Source organism: Oryx dammah, unplaced genomic scaffold, assembly GCF_014754425.2.
Source record: "Oryx dammah isolate SB20612 unplaced genomic scaffold, SCBI_Odam_1.1 HiC_scaffold_1, whole genome shotgun sequence".
Classification (NCBI taxonomy): domain Eukaryota; kingdom Metazoa; phylum Chordata; class Mammalia; order Artiodactyla; family Bovidae; genus Oryx; species Oryx dammah.
Window position 1 is genome coordinate 27187359 of NW_024070185.1, and position 25658 is coordinate 27213016.

The window sequence follows — 25658 nt, forward strand, 5'->3', positions numbered from 1 at the left end:
TGAAAGGAGTTATATATTGCTAAAAATGAAGTGCTTTGGCATTTAGATCATAGTTTATTGTAATTTTATCTCTATTAAGAGGATGTAGATATTTAAAACTTTATAAGATGCAAATGATGCTTAATAATAACCAAAATAAATATTTTGACAGTACTTGATTAAATGGGTAGTAATTACCTTATTAAATAATAAACATTGTTTCTGAAAGACATCATGTAAAATTCATATCCACAGGTTTTATTCAGTGTATGTAACAGATTTCATAGGTCTGAGAAACTATTCAAACTGAATTTAAAAGAGTGGGCATCACATGTGCTTGGGGGCTTTACTTCCCAGGTGGTGACACCTCCTAGGGGTGCATATCAGGAATAATTGAAAAGAATGGAGGGAAAAGCCGTTTTCAGCATTGGACATTTTTGCTTTGCTCTCATAGGATACTTTCTAAAAAGTGATACATTATCATATATAACAATTCAAGAGGTGACTGCATGACTGTTGCCCCATTTTACATAATGTCTGAATTCTGAATATTTCAGCATAGACCCAATACCAGGTTCTAGTTACCCTTTACTTGCATAATCAGGGAAAGAGGGCCCTTGCCTAGGTTCTTGGTGCTTTTATTAATCATTAAACAAGGCTTCACAAAGCAGTTCAAATTGGCCATTATTTTGGCACCCAGGAGAGCTTTACACCCTAGGCCAGTGCACTAAGTCAAGGCAGAGTGTGCCTTTATTTGGTCAAGAAGAAAGGGTATAGTTTTCAAAGGAGGATTCGGGGTGGATAATCTGCACGGATGAGCTTCCCTGGTGGTTCAGTAGTAAAGAATCCACCTGCCAATACAGGTGACATGGGTTTGATCCCTGGGTTGGGAAGATCCCCTGGAGAAGGAAATGGCAACCCACTTCAGTAATCTTGTCTGGGAAATCTGAGGGACTGAGGAGCCTGGTGGGCTACGGTCCATGGCATTGCAATGAGTCAGACATGACTGAGTGATTAGACAACAGTCTGCATGGACAGGCAGGTCTGTTCTCAGCGGAATTCATTTTGGGAAAGAATAGATACGGGATTTCAGGATCTGGCAGCTGAGCCCATGTGTCTGCATATCTCTGAAAGGCCCATGCATATCCCAGGTTTATGCAGTCCGGGGGCTTCCCTGATGGCTCAGGTGGTAAAGAATCTGCCTGCAGTGCAGGAGAGACCCAAGTTTGATCCCTGGTTTGGGAAGATCCTGGAGAAAGGAATGGCTATCCATTCCAGTAGTCTTGCCTGGAGAATTCCATGGATAGAAGAGCTTAGCGGGCTACAGTCCATGGGATCGCAGAGTCAGACACAATTCAGCGACTAACACACACACACACACCTACACAAGGCATCTCACAGTAGAGCACTGCAAACGCTTCCTACCCTGTTCACTGAGCTCTCGGTCATCTTGCCCTTTGACTCATCTCTGTGGTGTTCAGTGATGTGTCTGTGTTAGGGGTGTATGTCAGTATCACCTGTGGTAATTTTTTTTTTAATATTATTTATTTATTTGACTGTATGCAGTCGTAGTTGTGGCATGCAGGATCTTCACTGCGGTGTGCAGGAGCTGTAGTTGCAGTGCGCAGGCCTCTCTCTAGTTGTAGCACTTGGGCTCTGTAGTTAAACGGCGCCGGGCTTAGTTGCCCCATGGCCTGTGGGATCTTAGTTCCCCCACTAGGGATGGAACTCACATCTCCTGCATTGCATGGCCAATTTTCAACCCCTGAGCCACCAGGGAATCCTAGTAGTTTTTCAAATGAACCTTGACCATCTCCCTTTCGACCCTCTTCTTTAGGGGTTGTGGCTGTGAGCCAAGTTGCCCCAGCTGACAACTGTTTAAATAAACCTCTGTGGTGGATTCATATCAAAGTATGGCAAAACCAATACAGAATTGTAAAGTAAAATAATAAATAAATAAATGGGGAATATAAATAAATAAATAAATAAACCTCTGGACTCTCATCAGAGTTTTACATCTAAAATTATGTCATTTTAATCTTATGAAATATTTAGTATGTTCTATGACCAACCTAGATAGCTTATTGAAAAGCAGAGACATTAATTTGCTGACTAAGGTCTGTCTAGTCAAGGCTATGGTTTTTCCAGTAATCATGTGTGGATGTGAGAGTTGGACTGTGAAGAAAGCTGAGCGCCGAAGAATTGATGCTTTTGAACTGTGGTGTTGGAGAAGACTCTTGAGAGTCCCTTGGACTGCAAGGAGATCCAACCAGTCCTTTCTAAGGGAGATCAGTCCTGGGTGTTCTTTGGAAGGACTGATGCTAAAGCTGAAACTCCAATACTTTGGGCACCTCATGTGAAGAGTTGACTCATTGGAAAAGACTGATGTTGGGAGGGATTGGGGGCAGGAGGAGAAGGGCCGACCAAGGATGAGATGGCTGGATGGCATCACTGACTCGATGGACATGAGTTTGAGTAAACTCTGGGAGTTGGTGATGGACAAGGGAGGCCTGGCGTGCTGTGATTCATGGGGTCGCCAAGAGTCGGACATGACTGAGCGACTGAACTGAACTAAACTGATATCCTATTAACCAGAAATAAAATTATAACCTTTCCAGCGGTTTTGGCTTGCAGTGTTAAGGTTTCTTTCAGACTGCTTGTCTGACTTTTCTGTATCCATCTTCCACCTGTTGGCCACAGGTTTGTCGCATCCATTGGATATTCGGTTCTCTTACACACATCTCATTAGTGCTGTGGTTCTCAAAGTATGGTCCCTGGCCAGCAGGATCAGTGTCTTCGGGAGGCTTGTTAGAAATCCTGTTTCTTGGCCCCCACCGCTGACCCAATGAATCAGACGCTCCAGGAGAGGGTGACCCAGTGATCTGATCTATGTTTTGACAAGCCCTTTCTGCTGATTCTGAGGCACACAGTGTTTGAGAATCCCTACCTTAATACCATCTACCTGGACTGCCACCTTCCTTTCTTGCTTGCCAGTATCTTATAAGACTTTCCGTCCCCTGCAGAGTCGCCCTTTCTTCTGTGTCCATCAGTACTTCATCACAGCTCTTTTATAGCGTAGACGACGAGGGCATCTGCATGCAGCACCTGCCTTGGGGATGAGTTGCTAAGTGCCAGTGAGTAAATGCATGTATGCATGAATGAAGGAGATGAGCGCGTTCGGAGGAGTGGTGATCAATAAGGTCAGCTGCTATGGCGAGATCATGGAGAATAATGAAGGGAAGAGCGATCGGATTTTGTAGGAAGGCAGGTGATGGTGACCTTTGAAATGCTTGCTTCAGCAGAGTGATGGGCAGGAAGCCCAGACTGCTGGCAGTTAGGGACTTCCAGCATGATGAAGACTTGCACGTTACTAGAGTTGCTTATTGACTGTTTATCTGAACATGCAGTAGCAACAGAATTTCTTGGGAGAAATAACTAAGTGACCTTAGGCCAGTTACTGACCCTCACAGAACTTGTAGGCAGTAATAGTAATGTCTTGTGTTCTTAATCTTTTTAAAGGATTAAACAAAATCATTGTAACCTTAGAATGATGCCTGCCTGACATTTAGTTAGTACTTAAATGGTCATTTCCTTTATTCCCCCCCCATACAATAATTATTTTTATTTATTAATGTTGCTGATGGTGTCCATCACCCTTGGTAAATTTGTGTGAGATATAAAATTGTTAGGGATACCCTCATTCCAGTCATTGGAGATATCGTGAATTGCCTTTGGCCTGGAACTAACATACCTTTAGTTGAACTGCTGACAGTTTCTTTGAAATACATGTTATCTAGCTGAAAGAATACCCCCAAAAGGTAGTTGTCTTAGTTAAGGCTCTTAGATATAAATTACAGAATCCTACTTCCAGCAGACATAGGAAGAGAGAAAGGGAGAGAGATTTTGTTGGCTCATGTAACTGAAAAATAACTGTGTCTTCTGCAACTGTATCTTCTGGCTCAAACGGCATTGGTAGTCCTTAGTCTTTCTCCAACCATTCTGCAGCCCACCTGTCCTCCATGTGACTCTCATTCCCAAGCATATTTGACAACTACCGATTTCAAGGAGGGAAAACTACCCACAGTTTTAACTGAAACCCTGGATTCAATATCGCTTTTCAGACTTAGGTCACTTGCCCTTTCTTAAACTGGTTTTTATGGCCAAGGAACTGGAGGTACTGGTTTTCCAGGCCTGGCTTCAGGAATATTCCATTGTATGAAATAAATTATACTGAGTGTACAAGAAGAGGGGCTTCCTGAAGGGAAATGTGGTTTCTGTACCCAGAATGAAGGGGAAGCACAGCTGGAGGAACAATTAATATCATCTCGTTGTACAGAAAGGTGCTTTTCAAACTGCTCTGAGAACTCTAGGGGTCCCACTGAGATGCTTAAACAGGGAGGGAAGAGATAGTAACTCATAATGGGAAGTTGTCGAATTCATGTCCACTCAAGCTTTACCAAGAGTAACTTCACCTTCATATATTTTTATGTACAATTTCTGATAAAGATTTCATTTGAAAAAGGAATTTTGGCAAAACAATTGATACAGGACAATCTTAACAGAGGGTTGGCCCATAGCTCATAAAGGTCGGGGACCATCTTGCCCCATTCCATCCTGCTGAGCAAGCTCTTGCCCTGCTTTCCCTTCATTCCCATTGGCTCAAATTTCTAACCTGCCTGAGCTCCTGTCTTGATTCCCCCACAGTCAGACATAAGAAGAACATAACCTTAGGTAGAGTCCAGTTCTCAACTTACTATGACAATTTTAAAAATCATTACTGAACCCTTTGCTAACCAAGGAGACATCCCCTAAAGCTGTTGACAACTTGGTGACTCAGTACCATCCAGCAGTTATAAAGCAGAAAGTTTTGATTTCATTTAAGACATTTGAGCATAATCTTTGATGATGTGTTTATGCTGAAATTTGCAGTTGACATCAGCAAGCTGGGCAGTTTAATTTTTCCATCCTTCCTCTATGGCTCATCTCCATGATAATTGCTGCTTAAATCACACACTAGGAGCTTTTTCCGTATCAAATACTGACTTTTTAAACTGTTTGGCCTACCCTTTTATTTTTCATATCAGAACCCAAAATGTAAGCCAGGCACTTATTTGTGTAAATAAAATTATATTGGAACACACAGGCATGCCCATTAGTTTGTTTTTCTCTCTCTAATAGCAGAGGTGAGTAGTTGTGAAACTTGAGGCAAGGCCCATAAACCTAAAATATAAATTGTTGACCTCTACTGTCTAGTTACATGGCTTACAACAATGCCTTCTTCTGGACATGTGACGTGCTAAACAATCAGTAATGTCCCTTTATTTTCTTAAAAAATATTTGTTCAGTTATTTATGACTGCATGGTCTCAGTTGTTGCAGCGCGTGGGTTTAATTGCCACACGGCATGCAGGATCTTCATTTCCTAAGACCACGGATGGAATCCACACCCCCTGTGTTGGAAAACAGATACTTAACCACTGAACCACCAGGGAAGTCCCCAGTCATGTCCTTTGAATACTCTTACTCTCTGACGGTCTCATAAGTGTATCTAGGGATATACTTCTGCCTTATCTGTCCTACCTGTGCTTTTTCAATTCTTTGAACAGCCTCTCTTTGTACCCTCAACAGTTTAGTCCTCTTCATCCTCTAAAACTGCCAGCCCTTTTTAAAGAGTGGGAAGAGAGAGGGGTGAACTTTACACCTGGCCCTAGAATACACTGGTACACACCCCTACATATACTCGAGGCGTAGATAACAAGGTGCAGGTCACATAGACAGAAAGCAGGTTCGGTTGCACTTTATGCCCCCTCTGCCTGACCCTCCCAGATTTCATACTTGTTGTGGCCACAGCCATGTACCTTGTGAAGCATCTGATACGAGGAGTCTGATAAAGGGGAAGGGAGGAGGAGCAGATTTCACCCAAGCTGGATACTGGATTCTGTAAGCAGAGCAGCCACTGCTCAGAAGATGAGTAGTTAAGCTGTACTTGAAGAAGAACAGGGATGATAATGCCTCTTTCCTGCCGTCTAAATGCCCTGTGGAGTGAGAGAAGACTTCAGTCCCTAGGCTTGTGAATCCCTTATCTTTCTAAAACGTTAAATTAATTTTTAAAGCTATTTATTCAAAGTTGACTTAACCACTAGAATAGGAAAGATCAGACAAATCAGCTGCAAGAAATGAAGTATGAGGAAACCCGAACTCTTTGACAAAGTATTCCTGGGAGTAAATGTGTTGAATGAAGCCAGCGGGTAAATGATAAGGGCCTTTACACTGTGGATGTAAGAAGGCAATTTATCAAGAGTACATGAACTCTCCAGTGACCACAAGTCAGGAGGAAATGAGAGTGGAGGAGGAGCCCTGAAAAAATACATTTGAAACACGAAAAATTGTGTGTGTGCGTGTACTTTTAAATACTCGTATTAATATGCAGAAATACCGGTGTATTAAAAGAGGAGCTGCTCAGTGTGTGCACCTGGGGTAGCCTGCACTGCTCAGGGAGAAGGTTATTGGGAAGAGTGATTGAGGCATTCAGCCAGACAGTGGTTAGAACTTGCAGAAACCTCGGGTGCTTGCAGGTAGAATTAGGTAGATTTGAGCCCGGCGGTTGTTGTCTGATGCCCATTTAGGTACTCATCTTTCAGGCTCGTGTGTTTCTCTCTTTAAATCTCTAGAAGGTCATATCTGTATAATTCTGGCAGCTGATCCAGTGCTTTTGCCTTCTCTTCTGTTCAAAGGACCTCTCATTCATTATCACAGTCATCTTTGCAGCGTCTCTGGATGGGACAATGCTGTATCTTAATGGGTCGCTCTAGAGAAACTGAGTAAAAATGTTGTTTATCTGCAGTAGGGGTCTCAGTAACTCAGATAAGGATGGGGATGAGAATGAATAGCCTTATCTGGCTTTCAGAGCTAGGGCAGAAATGTGATTTCTCAAATTTGAGGAGAAAAAGGCCTAATTATTGAAATCTTAGTTCCACTGAACATATTTACTCTGAGAATGGTCATCCTCAGTTTTCTATGCTGAGATGATGCAGCTGAAATACACAGGAATTCTCATACTTTGGTTTTAGTCATTTTTTTTCTATTTTCTTCTCATACTAAACCCTTTATCACAGCTGTTAATAAAGTACCTATTTATGACCTGAATTTCTTTTTTTGTTTGTTTATTTCTTCTGAATAACTTAGAGAACACTAAACTAATGGGTAAATAGCAAGAGGGGAATTTTGGAGAACTGAGTCTTGGAATAATTTCTCTTAGCTAATTCAGCTTAAGGTAAATGACCAGCCCCCATCTGGCCCCCAGAGGTCAACTTTCCTTATTCCCTCCGGATTAACCTCTTAATAAGTCCAAAGAACACCCTCCTCTTCCTCTTCAAGCCATCCAGGTATCTTAAGGGGTGAATCTTACTCAGAAAAGTAATGCTGGTTGAACGTGCAGTTGGGGCCTGAGTTGGCAGCTGTGTGTGTGTGTTCCTCCTTTTGGTGCAGGGACGGGGGACACCATGGTGACTTGGGTTGAGCCGTAGTTCAATTAGCAAATTAATTGGGTTTTTAGTGCCAGCCACAGTCATTTAGAAGCCTACGCGGTGGCTCTCGTCCTGCAAACCAAGTGTGTGTTGTGTCTGCTGTTGTCTGGACTTTATAAACACATGGAATACAAGAACATAAACAAGTCGGGAGGAGGTGGATGAGCACTGTGTACATTACATCGTCCGGTTTCGGTTATCATCCAGGTATAGAAATGGAGACCCAGTCCCCCGAACTTCCAGTAACTGGCTTCTTTCTTTTATCTCCGCCCTCTCCTTTTTCTCTCCGCCTTCCTGCTGCCCCTGGACCTCTGGCGGGATCACCACAGCCTTGGATAAGCTCAGCACACAGCACCTGTACCACCCCACCCAGGTGGAGATCGTGCAGTCCAACGTGGTGTTCGACATCAGCAGTCTGATGCTCTACGGCACGCAGGCGGTGCCTGTGCGGCTCAAGATCCTACTGGACCGTCTCTTCAGCGTCCTAAAGCAAGAGGAGGTGCTCCACATCCTGCATGGCCTGGGCTGGACGCTGCGTGACTACGTCCGGGGGTACATCCTTCAGGTAGGGGGAAGCGCCAGAGTGGTGTCTTGGGGCCAGCTGGAGGAGAGCTGGGGTAAGAGCCCTGGGCCAATCCTGCCCTCCCACCCCCCGCAGGCCCAGGCATGCATGCCCCATTCTGGTTAACGTGCTCCTTTCAGCGGGCTGGGCAGGGGATTGGAAAGCAGGAACTGTGTGCCAGCCAGCCAGCGCCCAGGCTCCGTGGTGAACGTTAGAAGGGAGATGGTGGCCTGTTGCTTAGGGTTGCTCTGTTTGCATTCTTCTGAATTCAGCTCCCTCTTCCTACAACATGGGCCTCCCAGCTTCCCTGAGTCTTCTGGAAGCCTCCTCTGAAAGGGAGGGCTCAGAGGTGGGTGATGAGTGTACAGCAGTCTGAGACTGCTCTTCATCTGGGTTTAGCAGAGTTCATTCTCACACTTAACCTGGTAGGTTTGGTACTTCCTTGGTGGTCTCTGCACCCTAACCATGTATTGCTTCTTCATCCAAATCAGAGGAAAAACTGTGTAACCTCTGCAGTAAGCTCCCTGCCTTTGTAACCAGTAAACCCTCACATTCCAAAACCTGCAGACCTGGTTATAGACTTGGCCTTCACAGCAGCTGTTTCCCCAGCTGGAGCCCCTTCTTTGTGTCAAGGGCATCTCAGGTCTGGTAAGAGACTTTTCTGAAGGCCGGCAGCCTCCACTCCCCATATCCCTATGCTCCTCGCCTTTTCTGTTTTTTTTATTTTTATTATTATTATTTTTTTGCCATATCTCCTAAGTCGTTATGCATTGTGTACTTTGCCTCTGAAATGTTTTTATGGCCATCTGTCTTCCTACAACCCTTGAAGGGTAAATGTTGAAAGCAGCATGTTGGGAGACCCCAGGATCCAAAAAGACCACACTGGACGATGAAGAGATACTCCCTCTTGCCAAAGGAGATCGCAGTTGGAGAAGGTAGAATCTGAAGCAATGTTTTGAAATTTCTCATGGGGAACAATACCAGGAGAACTGACCCCTTCCAAAAAAAAATGGTTTTGGCTCTGCCAGGCTTGTTGATCCCCCAAACCAGCCTGTGATGTGTGTAAGGCTGCCAGCTTGGTGTGTAATGAGTGAGGATTGAGGGGGATAGAATTTCGCCCTTGCTTAAACCTGGCATGAACTTACACACATTCCTGTCGTTCTCCAGGTGTTAGCCAGGGCAAGTGAGCAGACCGGGGGCGCTGTGTGGAAGTAAAGAAAGAGGGAAGGTAGGAAAAGGTAGAGTCACCTGTCTGCTCCAATGACTGCTTGGTTAGCGTAGAATCATTTTGTAGTGAGATGTCAACTTGGAAGGCATGGGGAATTTGGCCCTCAGAAGACGAGATGATGCTGATAATAGGAATAATTATATATTACGTTTTCAGTTTATAGAAGACTTTCACAAGCATTATCTCACTTGCCTCAGGATGGGGACATTTCACTGGGGTGAGTGGAGAGTTAAGTCCTGGGTGGTCAGGGGGGCCTGAGGGGACCCCGGGTCCAGGAGAAAGAGGCCAGAAAGAACGAAGTGTGGAAGCAGTCTCACAGTCCCTGCTCCTGCCAGCCTAGAGATGCACACAGTGCCATGTCTTTCTCTAGTGGCTTCCACATAGGATTATTACTGTCCATTTGGGGTGGATTTTACCCTACAGGAAGGAAGAAGCCTCTTGCAGCGTTTTGAATGGAACTGTCAGCTTGGATAAGCACTCTTTCCTTTATGAAAAAATTAGAGTAATATTCCCCAACCTGTTCCCATTTTACTGCCCCCACTGTGATGCTTAGTTCTATCACCAGTGCTTTACTTTTGTTCTACGTGTCTGTTTTTGCCTAAGTTACGTGGACCGTACGTATGGCCTCTTTATGGAAGCACGTAGATATGTGCATGACTGTGATGATTCGCCATCATGACAACCCAGAGTACCATGGCATTTTGATGGCAATAAATACTAGTTGTTCTGGGGTGTAATCCTATTGTTCTGCCTTGAACAGTGCCTGCTCTGTGTTTTACTTGAAATTACTACTTAGGTGTTAATTTTTTCTCAGTATTTCAACATAACCTCTAGGGGAGGCATAGAAAACATACTCCACATTTTGTTCTGTATGAAGGCCTCAGATTTAAAAATACGAATTACAAGAGAAATGAAATTTCAAAGGAAAATTCAACAAGGCCATTAACTAATATTTATAGTCTCTAATTTGGGGGTGAAGTACTACATAGAAGAAACACTTTCAATTATTGTGATTCTTAAATTATAGATAATTTTCATTAATTTCCTGGCAATTTTGACAAAGTCTCAAATTTAATATAATATTTTTTCTCAGAGTCTAAAATTGACATTTTGAGAAAATTGTAGACAATTGTTACATTAGAGGAACACTATGTTTAGTTTCTGTCTTGTTTTATTGGTAGGATTGATGTAATATGAATTTTACTTAAATGATGCTTTTTGTTATTCGGCATTGTTTTTTGTGAAAACAATTCTCAGTTTAAGAAAAAAGCAAAAAGTTGAAGCACATAACGCTGTTACTTATGTAGTGAGACAGTGATCATTTCATTAAAAAAATATATGTAGGCTATTTAGAAATAAACCTTTTTTCTCTCAAGCCATGTTGTTTGATTATTGGCCAGTATTTTTAAAATTATATATAGCAGTGATGAGGTATGCTCAGAAGACTTTGAATATAATTACATGTAACATATTTGAGCAGGTAGACTGTAAAATGTGCATCCAAAGGTTGTGGAAACCTATAATGCACTATTAGTGTACAAGTCATTTTATCTGGCTAAAACTCAATTGTCTTGTAGCCCTCAAGGCATCAATTTTAGCATTATTGCTCTCAACAACAGTATATTGAATATTATGTCAGTTAAAGGAGAATAATTATCAAGGCAAGTTAGGGTGGCTGTTAGTCTTACCACATATTGACTTGGTTAGCAGTTGGCTATAGATTGTGTTACTGGGCAAATGAAGATATACTGTAAGTTGAACTGGTAAAGCCAGGATATTAATTTAACTCTCTCTGGGTCCAAAACTACATCCCTCATGTATAAACACAGCCACTTCTGGTTTCAGAAATACTTTTGAATGGGTAAAAAGTATCTATTGCAGTATCTGATCTGATTTTGAATTTTTGGATGTGGGGGAAAGAGGGGCTGGCTGTTCGAAACTATCCTTTGCAAGCATGTTTGCAGAGGTTATTAAAAGAGAAAGGGAGATGATAGTGGTGCCACAGATTTATTTAAAGGACTGGCAATTTTTTTAAGAATCCTGTACTGTTTCTGTAAAATTGCTTTTTACTTATATGATTATCTGTGTGATTCATAAGCTAACCAGCAGGCTGTAAACTGCAGAGCATGACGTGGATTACAGTGAGTTAAGAATCCAGGTAGTATCCTAAAGGTGAAGAACCCAGTATTCTCCAGTGTACCAATTAAAGTGTTCATTCAGAAAGTGCCAGAAAAGTGAAGCAAATTTTAGGCATTTTCTCACACAACAGAAAAAGGAAGAAATAGGCAATCTGATCCTAAAAAAGCAACATGAGGTAATCTTTTTTCTCCTGCTGCTTAAGAGTCATTCTTATTTCAAGTCTATATCTCATGGTAGATCTATTGACAAGGGCTAAAAGCAGTATCCTGTTCTTTCCCCATTTTCCCTGACTATGACCCAGGAAATAAGAATATGGGTGATTATCGCTGTTGAATTTAATCATTTAAAAATCAAGTGTTCACACAGTCTCTTTGGCAGTTTGAACAGGTAACTGACTTGCCTGGGCTCATACGCCAGCCCATGTGTGGAAGTCTCCTCCTTTGCAAAATGAGTCCTGCCAGGGTTCAGGGAGCCATATCAGATACTCCAAATAATTAGCTGAGGTGTCAGCAGCCTGGTGAGAGAACAAGCAGTGATGCCCATTTCAAGTCACCTGTGTATTGAAACAATCAGAACTAACAGAACAATCAACCCTCTAGGAGAACATTTCCTCGACTATCTGGGCCCATTGTTCTTGGAGGTCCAACTTAAACATTGGGAGGACCTCCACTCTGGAACCTTTCCTTAGAGCCTTACGATAGTTCATTTCAGTCACTCAGTCATTTCTGACTCTTTGTGACCCCATGACTGCAGCACGCCAGGCCTTCCTGTCCATCACCAACTCCCGGAGTTTACTCAAATCTATGTCCATTGAGTCGGTGATGCCATCCAACCATCTCATCTTGTGTTGTCTCCTTCTCCTCCCACCTTCAATCTTTCCCAGCATCAGGGTCTTTTTAAATGAGTCAGTTCTTTGCATCAGGTGGCCAAAGGATTGGAGTTTCAGCTTCAGCTCAGTCCTTCCAATGAATATTGAGGACTGATTTCCTTTAGGATGAACTGGTTGGATCTCTTTGCAGTCCAAGGGACTCTCAAGAGTCTTCTCCAACACCACAGTTCAAAAGCATCAATTCTTTGGCATTCAGCTTTCTTTATAGTCCAACTCTCACATCTATACATGACTACAGGAAAAATCATAGCTTTGACTAGATGGACCTTTGTTGGCAAAGTAATGTCTCTGCTTTTGAATATGATGTCTAGATTGGTCATAACTTTTCTTCCAAGGAGCAAGCGTCTTTTAATTTCATGGCTGCAGTCACCATCTGCAGTGGTTTTGGAGCCCCCCAAAATAATAAAGTCTGCCACTCTTTCCACTGTTTCCCCATCTATTTCCCATGAAGAGATGGGACCAGATGCCATGATCTTCGTTTTCTGAATGTTGAGTTTTAAGCCAACTTTTTCACTCTGCTCTTTCACTTTCATCAAGAGGCTCTTTAGTTCTTTGCTTTCTGCCGTAAGAGTGGTGTCATCTTCATATCTGAGGTTATTGATATTTCTCCCGGCAGCCTTGATTCCAGGCTTTGTGATAACATTAGCATAAGGCTCTGAGAAGTTCTAGAGCAAGGGATTTGCGAGGTTAGATAAGTAACTTCCACTAACCTTGCTTACTTCATAGCCTCTTTCCGTGAAGCTCATCAGAAATCTTCCATTCCTGAACACACTCAATTCTTCATCTTGAGACACCTGCACATGTGGCTTCTTCTACCTGGACTCCGTTACTCATTAGTTGTCCACCAGAGTCCCACTTTCTCACAGAGACCTTATTCAGTCCAGCTTAACCCATGTAGGTCTTTTCTCACATGGTTGTCTCTCAGAATTCTGTATCCCTCAAGCTCCAATACAATTTGAAATAAACCAAGTCAACTGTTAACATGGTTTTTCCTGGCTTCCTCACTGAGAAATGCCATGAAGCCAGGGTACTCAGTACATACTTGTTAAATGAATGGGTAAAAAATTCTGCTTCACTTCACATAACTTGATGTTTCACTATGGAACCCGTGGCACATCCAATGACTTCACTTGGTCCAATGGGCCCTTCATCTTTCTTTAGGTGTCCTGGGGACCAAAGGCTGTAATAGCAGCTGAGCTACTGAGGGCAGGAAAAAGAGAAACAGCAGCTCCACCCCCCAACACCCCCTAGCTAGTGCTCTGTGTAGAGTTAAGTGTTTTGTGGTATCCGTGTGGTAGGCAGCATCAATATTAAGCAAACACTTGGATTTAAACAGCCCTTCTGTGGAGCAAGTTCACATACATTTGCTCTTTGAATCCTCTCTGTCATACCACCCTCTTGTAGGAATTGCCAGTGAATTAACTTTTGTAGTTGTTGAAGCTCAAAGAGGTCAACTGACTTTTCCTTGATCACAGAAATTGTTAATTAGCAAAACTTCCAGAAAATTAAGAACCACTTACCTCTTGTTCATCACTGTAAGCCGCCTCCCAGCCTGGCATGTAATAGTGCTTGCTAAATACTGGATGGAGGAAGTTTTGAAATCTGATTCCAATGTGAGTCTCTGACTCTGTGAGCAGTAAGACTATCAAGCTGTGATATGTGACTGTCTTGTAGATCGAAGTGGTGTGGTTTGGGGAACATAGAAGGCCAGAGAAATATTCAGTAGCAAAATTATGTGAAATTGGTTCCTGTTTTGGGTTCCTTTTCTTGCCTATTTCCTGATATTCCACCTGTATCAGCTTCCCTTTGTTTTCTGATTTCCATGACCCAAATTTTCCCTCTAGATCTAATGCTTAATAATGCTTCGTTGTCAATGCTCATCTTTGACTAACCTTTCCAGGGATACATGCCTTTTGTAATTGAGTGTAAAAAACTGAAGGTTTTATACCTAGTTAGTAAGATTTCAACTATATCATGTGCCAAGAGTAGAGTAGAGACAAAGTAGCTTTTTCCTGGTCCATACAAGGATAGCAGGTTGGATGGTAAAGGAGGAACTGGGTGCTGGGTAAGAAGATTGGGCCAAAGTCTTGGTCCTGCCCCCAGTTATTTATGTGGACAAGGAGAATGTGCCATTCTTAGCCGTGGTTTCTTCATCTCTAGGTTAATATAACCCTTTATACCTCTCTTGCTTTTTGGATGGTGAAATGATGAAATAATGTGGATAAAATCATGTTGTAACTCTAGTTCCAGCTGGTACTTTCATTTACATCTGTACATAAGAGTTGGGTCTCTATAGTTACAGCAGGACAGTGTCCATTCCAGGCTCAACATGTTTCTCGAATATGTTGAGATGCTAGATGTCAGATGTAGATGTCAGATGCTTAGTACAAGATAGGAAGTACGTTTTAGCCATTAGTTAATATCACTAGGATAAATGCTAGTTCTTATTGGACTGCAAGGAGATCTAACCAGTCCATTCTAAAGGAGATCAGTCCTGGGATTTCTTTGGAAGGAATGATGCTAAAGCTGAAACTCCAGTACTTTGGCCACCTCATGCGAAGAGTTGACTCATTGGAAAAGACTCTGATGCTGGGAGGGATTGGGGGCAGGAGGAGAAGGGGACGACAGAGGATGAGATGGCTGGATGGCATCACCAACTTGATGGACGTGAGTCTGAGTGAACTCCGGGAGTTGGTGATGGACAGGGAGGCCTGGCGTGCTACGATTCATGGGGTCGCAAAGAGTCAGACACAACTGAGTGACTGAACTGAACTGATAGTAAATAAACTGTAAAATCCTAGTGGGCTAACACAGTAGGAATTTCTTTCTCCTTCTCAGCCAATGTCCTATGTGGTGACTTCTTTCCTCCCTGGGGTGATTTGAGGGCTAACTTAGCCATTCTGGTGGCTTGGATGGTAAAGAATCTGCCTGCAGTGCTGGAGATGGGGGTGCGATCCCTGGGTCTGGAGGGTCCCCTGGAGGAGGGCATGGCAACCCACTCCAGCATTCTTGCCTAGAGAATCCCATGGACAGAGGAGCCTGGTGGGCTATAGCCCATGGGGTCACAGAGTCAGATAACACTGCACTTCTCTTTTAGCGCTTCTGCCATTTTATGGCTCTGCCTCTCTATGGGACTACAGCTTCCTCTTCCTGATGGCAGCCCCTAGAGAGTGTGGGTGCAGGGGTGGACCAGGCCTGAAAGTGGGTCACTTGGCTCCACATGTCGCTAATGAGAGCTTACGTCTGATTAGGGCCATGTGACTGGGGGAGCTGGGACACTAGTCCTGCTGAGCAGTCGCTCCCAATGGTGCCTCCGCCCCTGCAGAATGCCCACAGGTCAGTGCCCCTCTCACGTGTGGTGCAGCAGCCCACATTTTGCCTGCTTTTTAAACAGTTAGGCCAGGAAACTTTGGGCAAAAATGAGTGTGGTTAAGGCAAATGTGTGAGTTTGAATCCTGGATCCAGTTATTACTATGTGTGAAAATAGAGCCTCAGACTGGGCTCCCTCACCTGTAAAGCAGGGATACTCACTACCTCATGGGTTTATTGTGAGGATAAACTAGGATGACGCACATAAAGCATTTAGTCATGCTACTTGCTAAATGTCCATAAATGTTAACTGTTAACACGATGATGAAAAAGATGGTGACATAGGCTGCTCTAGACTGTTGCCAGCCTGACTGTTTTAGAGCTGTGTGTATAAAGCAGATTTAAATCCTGAATATTTTGCATTCCACCGTGACTCTTAGAACAAGGTGTCTTCCCAGCCAGTCAGGTGAAAAGGTAGATACTATACAATTGTAGATAAAGAGTACATACATACCTGTGCATATACATACGTACACACAAAATTGCATGTATATATGTACATGGTACATGTGTGCTTACAAGTAAGAGACAGGAGAGGATCGTGACAAAGATTTTGGACTTTGGAGTGAAACAGACATGGGTATGAACCTTGGTTTACCTCCTGATAGCTCTGTTACCTAAGACAGATTATTTAACATACTTGTATCTTAGTGTGTTCATCTGTAATGGTTGATGAAATGATATATATAAAGTCCTTAATGCAATAAGTAGACCACAGCACTCTTATTGATATTAACCATTACTACATTGTGTGTGTATATACATGTGAGCTTTTTTTTAGTAATGACTTATTCCATTTATGACTATTATTTTATTACCTTTGCATTTCTCTATTTCATCAACTCTTTCAATACCCTTCCAAGCACCTGGCACAGAGTGAATGAGTACTTGATGAATTTATTTAAATGGTTAGAGTCTCTGGGCTTTCACTCCATTGCATGAAGTAAAATTTACTTAAAATAGACACCCTTTTTAATGGCTGTTATCTGACCTGAGAGATTTCTGAGGAAATTTCTGAAACAGAAAGAAAATGGATCTAGGTATACATTCATTTAGATAGTCCTTCAAATAGCCAGTTGTATTGATAAATTACTCTGTGCTGAGTATGCAAGAAAAGATCTCTCAGGAAGCCTTCGTTCACATGGAAGAAACACCTTTTAATAAATCATAGGCATTAAGCTCAAAGCTATAAGAATGTACAGATAGGAGGGATTATTTGACTTCAACTAAAGATCAGATTATCACCAACATCATGTAAGGGGTCTTTGCATCATTTCCACAATAGGTGAATTTTTCAGGCAAGAAGGATTGCAGGTGTAAATGGTCAAGATCCCCCCTGTCTTTGGCAAGGATATCCAAAAGTAGATGGTTCAGGACAATGTACTATATTTATAGTGTCTGATTTCCCGACTGCTTGGACTATTCTACAGACATTATCCCAGCAATCCTCCTAACCTCCCTATTAGAGAGAGAGTTTCAGAGACTATTATCCCTGGTTCTAAAGTTATCGTGGCTAAAGTCCTCTCAGGCAGGGTCAGAGCTGGAAAAAGAATACAGGGATTTTTGAAACCCTGGCCAAAGCTCTTAACTATTTGAACAGCAATGAAAATAAACACCTTATATCCAAGGACATAGCTTGATGTTTTGTACTCAGAGCTAAAATAAAAATATTCCTCCCTTTACCCTTGCAAAGTAGAAATAGATAGCTCACCAAATTCTATAAAGTGGAATGCAGCAACTACCGAAGAGGATTTGTGTCCATGGGAGGTGGAGGGAGGATTTGTGTATTGCACAAAAGGAGCAGAAATGAGCCCAGATCTCACTGGCTATTTGCCATGGTAAGAACCAATTCAGATTTACTTGAAACTGATATTCTCTGTGATGGCATCAGTTAAACCCTATGATCTCCAGAACAACATTCTTACATGCTCCTTGTTCAATCTAAAGTGGAAAGTTGTTGGGTTTTCTTAAAATAGAAAATGTAGTCTGAGCTTTGAGTCCAGACCTCAGTTCTACAACCAATTAGTTCTCTAGTCTTGCAGAAAGGAAGTAATTTCTGTAAGCCTCATTTTCCTGATGATACCTTCATGATGGAGTTTTGAGGGTAAAAGGTAGTAGTTTGTTAAATTCATCTCCTCCAGGGGATCTTCCTGACCCAGGGATGAAACCCACGCTGTTATGTCTCCTACATTGGGGCGGGTCCTTTACCACTAGCGCCACCTGGGATGCCCCAGTGCTCAGTATGCTGTGCTGTGCTTAGTTGCTCAGTCGTGTCTGACTTTTTTGTGACCCTGTGAAGTGTAGCCTGCCAGGCTTCTCTGTCCATGAGGATTCTCTAGGCAAGAATATTGGAGTGGGTTGCCTAGATCCTCCTCCAGCTTTCTTCCCAACCCAGGGATCGAGCCCAGGTCTCCCACATTGCAGGCAATTATTTTACTATCTGAGTCACCAGGGAAACCCAAGATCACTGGAGTGGGTAGCTTATCCCTTCGCGAGGGGATCTTCCCAGCCCAGGAATCAAACCCGAGTCTCTTGCATTGCAGGTGGCTTCTTAACCAGCTGAGATACCAGGGAAGCCCCAGTGCTCAGGAGAGTATGTGTTAATTCTTTAAGGCAAGCAGTTTTCCAATTCCACACCCACCAAAACTCCTTAAGTTCCCAGAGCATCAGAGCTTTGTCATTCTTCGACACGTCCATGTATTTTCTTTGAGCTACAGTGTCCTCTAATGTTTCGCTCAATTTGACAGAAGGGGCTGGTGGAGAATGAGAGGGGCTCGCACAGGAATTGAGCTCTATCATGACTATAGCAGAAATCGTGGGCAGGTTCTCAAGACCCGATTGTAGACTTCCATCTGTTTCTTTGGAGTGACCTACATTTCAGATACTCATACGTGAGATCACAAAGAGCTATGAAAAATAGAAAATAAGATGAGGATCTGTGCAGGTTTCTGGAAGCTTTTGTTATATCTGTGCAGATGGGACAAACATAAATAAAGATATACTTATTTGATTCATGTATGATAGCTGTGGAGGTATTGCCAGCAGCAGCTGGAAAGTAGAATGTGGGCCAATACATTTGCTAGCAGAATTAAAGTGACCACTGCCAAACTGAATTACTCTAGGAAGACCTGCTGAAAGAGGAGATTCTTCAGAAAGAAGAGAGATATTGTTACCTAGTGGAAGGGATGGAACAAACCTTTTTCCATGCAGGAAGAGTGCTGTGTTGTAGAGAACTGTAAGAGACAGCTCTATTGAGCTGAGGTGTTGGTGAGTGTGGGTAGACCAAGCCTGGACCTGTTGATCGGAAGCTCTTTTTCATTCACCTGGTGTTTACATCCCCTTCCGTTTCTAAGGGGAGTAACTGGTGATTCTGTTGGTTCACAAACCTGACATTTGTTGCTAATAACCCTCCAATCTAAAAAGGTGGATCACTGACTAGCAGCTTCCAGAACAATTGTTTTAGAAACTCCCCACTGAGGTCCTGTTGCTACTGAAGAAGTATTATCATTTGTTGATGGCAACTCAGTGACCTCTTGTGCCCGCCTCCCCTGCCCCCTCTCTCTGTTTCTCGGTCAAGGTAGACCTGGAACAAGGGACCTGCAGTGTGTAGTTCTGCGTTTCAGTAGTGCAGTGCTTTGCATGCCAACAAGAGACCATGTTACATAAGACCCCAAATTAAGAAAAGGGGATATTGACTGGCACGCATTTACTGTCCAGAGCTCGTCTGCAATTTACTGTGTATTTCTCACCTCTAGTCCCCAGAAAAGCATTTTTTTAGAGACTCTGAGAACTGAAGGTCCTGTCTGTAAGGAGAGGTTTCCTTGTTCTCATGTAATTTTCTCTCTTTAACAAAGCCATAATAATAGTGTCAGAGGCAGCTTTCTAGTTAGTATGAGTAATGTGGTTACTGTATTTTCTATTTTTATTTTAATATGTTTTTCCTGCTGTGGATTTATTTTTTTCATTTTTGGTTTTAAAAATAGCAGTTGAGTAAATGTGGTATTTTGAGACTGGTGCTCAGTGCATGCTCTTTGGGAGGCAATTCTGAAGGAATACTGTCTACAACAGGCAGTTTTTCCCCCAGTCCTTAGTTGAATAAGTAGGAGAATGTTTGGAGTACAGACCACTGAAGATATTGGCTTACGGTCAGGTTAGGCCAGGCTTCAGAGACATTGACATTTAAACCATGGAGTATCTATTCCAGAGGTTCTTGCCTCTAGAGTATCCGTCAATATTAAGCCTGTTTATTTTATGCTGTGTTGATAAGACACAGAATTAGGTAGCTGGGGATGCTCCTTAAATTGGTTCATTCATTTGCTCCTTTTTAAAGTATGCACGCAGGTTTAGAATTTTAAATTAACAACAAAGCACTCTTAAATTCCCCTTGAAAGAGTAATTAAGAGCTCCTTGTCTCTATGTCCTGCCGTCTCTGCCAGAATAAGAGTTCACGCTGAGTATATTCCATTGAGTCAGCCATCATTCCATCACCGACAGGAATCACTTTTCCACGTATTGACATGTGAGGGAATGTCTGCTTGCAGTAGCCATGGGCTTGTGCCAGATTGCGAGATCCATAGGGGCAGAGCTGGGAGCTTTTCAATTCTGAATCAGAGATCCAATTCATAATAGCTGAGCCAGGGAAACCGGGTTGAATCTGTGGCCAAAACCACGGCAAAAAAACTCCTTTTTTTCCCCTTTCCCTTTTTGCAGTGCTTTATTGCTTTAAAATATGAGTGCCTCTGTCCATTGATTCTCCGGTGACTTTACATTGGATTCAAATTGTGGTCTCTTAGGTGAAAAGGTCAGTGTTTTATTCATGCAGCCCCACGTCGATGGAGATTAACTGAGAAGCAGTACAAGACATTTGGATCCTGCCTGACCTAGGGCACCTGAAAGGAGTTTCTTTCTTTTCTCCCCAGCTTTCATTCTGCCTGCTACAGAAGAGGATGGCCCTGTCTTCTGGGAATGGGGGAGGGTTTTGATTGGCTGTGTTAACTGCCTCAAATCCCTGGCCATAGGGTGAGTGAGAACCCCTGAGAATCAAACATGTCATCCATGTGGCATCACCTGATTTAGTGCTTTTCCTCAAGTCTGAGGTGTCTCCAGGGGCCTTTTTCTCCCTTGCAGCACTGATCTTTCAATGAGGTGCTAGTGTCTGTCCTGAGCAATAACAAGGAAAAACCATGAAGTGTGAACAGCTCTTATTAGGGGGGTAAATGTCATTAACGCCTTTGTAGCCTTCTCTGCAATCTGAATGCTCTTGTCAAGAGAGTGACTTACTGAAGCCTCCTGTAAAATCGTATACATGGAATTTAAGAGGCTGAAGTTTCACATTTTAATTAAGCAAGGTCATTTGCTTCCTTTGCTTATGCATTTTTGTAGTTGATTAAGCTTGTGTCTGGACAGCCCTCTCCAATAAGGCTTTTGAAAATGCACCTACAAAAATTATTTTAAAAATTAAAGAAATACTTGATTTACTTTAAATCAAAGTTTTAGGTAATTCTTGGTGTTTGTTGGGAGTAGATGCTTCTGTCTGTTTTAATTTATGGAGACTCGTGCATTCATGTACCTGATCATAATATGCATGTTTTCATGTATGGTATGAGAAATATTGGCATTTTAATTTGATGAGTAGGTCAGCTGGATTCATAAAAAATCTTGAAGCATATAGTGTTTAAACAATGATTTTATTATTTTCAATACTTAAATAGGAATCTCTCTCCAACCATGAAGTCCTCTTATGTAAAAGTCTAGTATTTTCCTGAAACTAAAATTGTTATAAGCAAAGTTTGCTTCTGTAAACCACTTCTGCAAGTTTGAGAACCTCAGATTAATTTTTTGTTACTTTGAGTTGTATCTTTGAGTTATAAGAGAAAAACATGTTGAATAGTTATATGGTAGGAGAATCAGATACAGAAGGAAAATTATCTCTTTTACTATGGCTACTAATTTTTAATACAGAAAAATTAATTAATACATCTGGCTAAAACTGTGGGTAAGTAAATCCAGAAAATCTATAGGGAAGTTGGGGGTGGAAAATGGAAATTAATTAAACAGTTGTTGTTTAGTCACTAAGTCGTGTCTGACTCTTTTGTGACCCCGTGGACTGTAGCCCACCAGGCTCCTCTGTCCACGGGATTTCCCAGGCAAGAATACTGGAGTGGGTTGCCATTTTCTTCTCCAGGGGCTCTTCCCAACCTAGGGATTGAACTAGCATCTCCTACATTGGCAAGCGGATTGTTTACCAGTGAGCCACCACTAATTTAAGGTATATAATATAATGTGTCCTCTTTACTTAGTTAGTGTGTACTTTGTTTCAAATTTGATCCACCATCTCTATTTAAACATTTCACTAGGTGGCAATTTTCCTTTATGTTGGGTGTGTTTCCTTTTGTTTTTCTATTTTGAGGGTTCAGGAAAATATATTCATTGAACAAATACTTACTTGAGTGGTGGCTAGTTTCAAGTGGTGAAGAGAGAGGCACCATGACCCTCTGTTAAAGCTCTCAGTTTAGTGGAGATTGGGGTTCCAATTAAAGGAAAGCAGATGCCATTAATGTACCTTTTCTAATGTACATATATGCATGATCTGCAATCAGTACAATAATGAGTTTTATGTAAATAGACTCTTTGGACATATTTCAGACTTAACCTGAAAAGTTAATGCTTTAAAGGATTTTAAACATTTCCTAGCTGTCTTGCTTGTGCTGTTAAACTCTGCAATTAATAACCAACTAAACCAAACTAACAATCCAGCCCCTACTTTTCCGAATTAAAAACATTTAGTTTGAATGAATGAAGTTATGCTCTCGGAAAACTCACCTGTTTATTAGATCACAGAAGTTAAGTAGCAAAGATGCATTTCCTTCCAATTCCTTAACTCAAAAGTGTTTGGACAAGTTAATAAAAACTTATTTTTAGAATTCCCCTTTCCTGAGAATCCAAAGATGATCATTTAAAGCCCTATCAGGATCATTTCGCAAAAGCTACCCAGAAAGTCACTCACTTCGAACCAGAAAATCTCCATGGAATTACTTTTGCCAACACCACTTGGGGAGTAAGTGGGCCGGTTAAAATTTGATGTTCTATGTTAAAAGTATGTTGTCTATTAAAATAAGGAACATCAAATTTGAAGTTAGTCTCTATTCCATTTGTTAGTTTCCTTTATAGAATTTTAGTTCATCTGACTGCTTACTTGATAAATTTTATATATAATTAAGATGGTTTTATATATATATATATAATTAAGGTGGTTATAGTCTGGTGCCAGTAGTTCCTTCTTGTGGAAGGTAGTCTCATGTTTAGTTGCACAATAACGAGGATCCATCTGACCATACCATCTGCTTTGTCCTCTCTTTTCTCTTTTGCACCTTACACTTGGATCCAGGCTAATAGTATAAATTATGATTTCCATGGTTCACATTTTAGGTTGACTCTGACAAAGAGATGTCTGGAGTATCAAGATTATCAAAAGGTGTTCAGTAAAATCTCTTCATAAGTGTTTTTCAAGGCACCAGATGGAAGGAAGCTTTCCTGTGGTATATTTCCCATATGGAAAAGTGTCTAGGACCTGAAAGGGGAACGCCCTTAGAAGAGGAATACTCCTTACAAAGGAACTTTATAAAGAGGGCTCTAGTACAGCGTTTTCATGTGTGATTTATTCACTTGGGCAGATTGCTTTGAAGGCCCGAACAGCATCTTGGATATAAGTTCCCAGACCTGAAAAGTGTCTGATAGGTTAAATTTCACGAACTTTTTAGATTTGCTTATGCCACAGGTCAAGTATGTCTTGCTTATGAGTCTGGTTGCCATTTATTTTAGTCAAGGTTTGACTTTTGCTAAAAACGTTAGATTGGGTTTCTTCATGAAAGATAAGTGTACCTTCTCTTTCACATGTTATTTTATATTAACAGAAAGTCAAGATGGTAGAATTTAAACGCCAGCATTATATGTTGACAATAGGAAAATGATATTTGTCTATGGTGTTCTTTTTCATTTTTTGAGAAACAGATCCTATAGTCAGTTTCACTTAGTAAATATTATCTGAATGTTGAAGAGGGCTTTGAAGATTATGGTTCTTTTGTTGTTCCTCACTTACTTACAGCAATACTTGTGGAAGAAAACTATGCAGATATGAAATATAAGAATACTTTATGAAATTTTGCAAATAATACTTCTACAGTATTTTAAGTGGGATGGAAGGAGCCTGAATGTACTTATGCATTGAATAACATCAGACTTTCATAGAAAATATCAAGAAGGTAGACCATTTAGTCATTGCGTATGTATGCTTTTGGAAATGACATTCACAGAATTAGAGCAAATTTTCCTCCAGGGCAAACATGTGAGTGGTGTATCCATCTTTCCTTACCTGGAGTAGATAGTTGAAAAACCTAAGTAATTATGTGATGTCTAGAACCTCGATACATGTTTCAGGAGTATTTTTCTGCTTAGGATGAGCTCTGCAAGATGCCATCTAATTTTCACTTTGTAGTTCATGTTTGTATGCAGCATAGTTTGTGAGATTGGGAGATGCTAATAGGTTAAGTGTCATACTTTAAATATTTAGTTTAGAAAAAAATAATATATTAAATAGAGGAAGTTCCCTCTATAAAGCTGAACTAACCTTGAGGGACATGAAAACCAGTGTGTAAAACAGACAGGCAATATAATAAGCAGATTAAAAACTGGTTTTGTTAATAAAAATTTAGTTGAGAACAGAACCCAAACTTTGGCTTCAAAAATGTTTCCAAATTTTTCTCTTATTTCATTCCCAAATAAATCTTTGGGGGAAAGAATAAAAATGTGAAGATTCATCTCTTCATTTGAACTAGAATATTAGCTTGAGTTAGAATTCTATGAAGTATTTATGGAATAAAAATAGAGAGCTTTATTAATGTTACTGTTTCTGTGGACAGGGCTTAAAAACAAGTCTCTGAGAGAAAGAGAATATTTTTTTTTCTCCATGTCAAATAGGCTATGCAATTCATGATTATGAAAAGAAAGGAACACAAAGGCAAAAGTTTGTTTGTATGAGTTTTAAATTATGAGGCCCAAAACACTGATTGAAATATAATAAAAAATACACATACTTATTAATGTTTTCTTTTAAGACTTTCTGAAGAAAAGAAATTGCCAGACTTCACAATGGGAAAGTTTACCTTGGGTATTTTATTTTATTTTATTTATTTATTTTTACCTTGGGTATTTTAGGTGGCCTTTATAAACATCCACATTTTGTACTTTCACACAATGTTACATGCCTTTAATGAAGTCAATGAAATAATGGAATTGTGGAGAGGAATATTGGGAGAGTTTTGAAAAAGTGGAATGGAACCAGAGTACCAAGGGTGTTGATCAGCAAGTGAAAGTGTTTCGTTTCATTGGAAGTTGATTCTTGTTAAGTAAGTTATGAGTTATATTAGTTAGCCACTGCTGCATGACACACCACCCCAAACTTGGTGGCTTAAAACAACCTCTATGTTATTGTTGTTCACAAGAGTGTGGGTCACCTGGAAAATTCTGCAGTGAACTGCTACATTGATGGGATGGAGGGAGTAGTGGGTTAATTGGTGCTGGGTGGCCTCATTTACACATCTAGCTGTTGGGTTGGTACTGGCTGGCTGTTGGGACATGGAGGTGGTAACTGGTTGTAGTATAACTCATCCTTGAGCCAGTGAGCCTGGTCTTATTCATGTGCAGATAGTTACAGAGTGCTGAAGAGCTGTAGGAGAGGGCAAGTGCACATGTGCAAACACTTCTAAAATGTCTCTTCTAGCCTTGTATTTTTAGTGCCCCATTGGCCACAACAAGTCACATGGCAAAGCCTAGGGCCAGAATAGGAGGTGATTACTTTGAGACGTGTGCAGAAGGAAGCCTGAACCACGTGTACTGCAATAATTGATCACCAGACTGGTGCCTTAGGCAGCTTCATTTTGTAGTGGTATCTGTGTAGAACTAAGGAGTG

General features: G+C 41.4%; 1 protein-coding gene across 4 annotated transcripts in view; it reads left to right on the forward strand.

Annotated features, from left to right (window-relative positions):
• BNC2 (basonuclin 2) overlaps positions 1-25658 on the forward strand; it is a 480757-nt gene that overhangs the window by 333435 nt on the left and 121664 nt on the right. For all 4 annotated transcript variants that reach the window (XM_040237854.1, XM_040237863.1, XM_040237881.1 and 1 more), the window contains one exon: positions 7834-8069. In XM_040237854.1, the coding sequence (XP_040093788.1) occupies positions 7834-8069 (236 nt within the window). The remainder of the gene's footprint in view (positions 1-7833; positions 8070-25658) is intronic.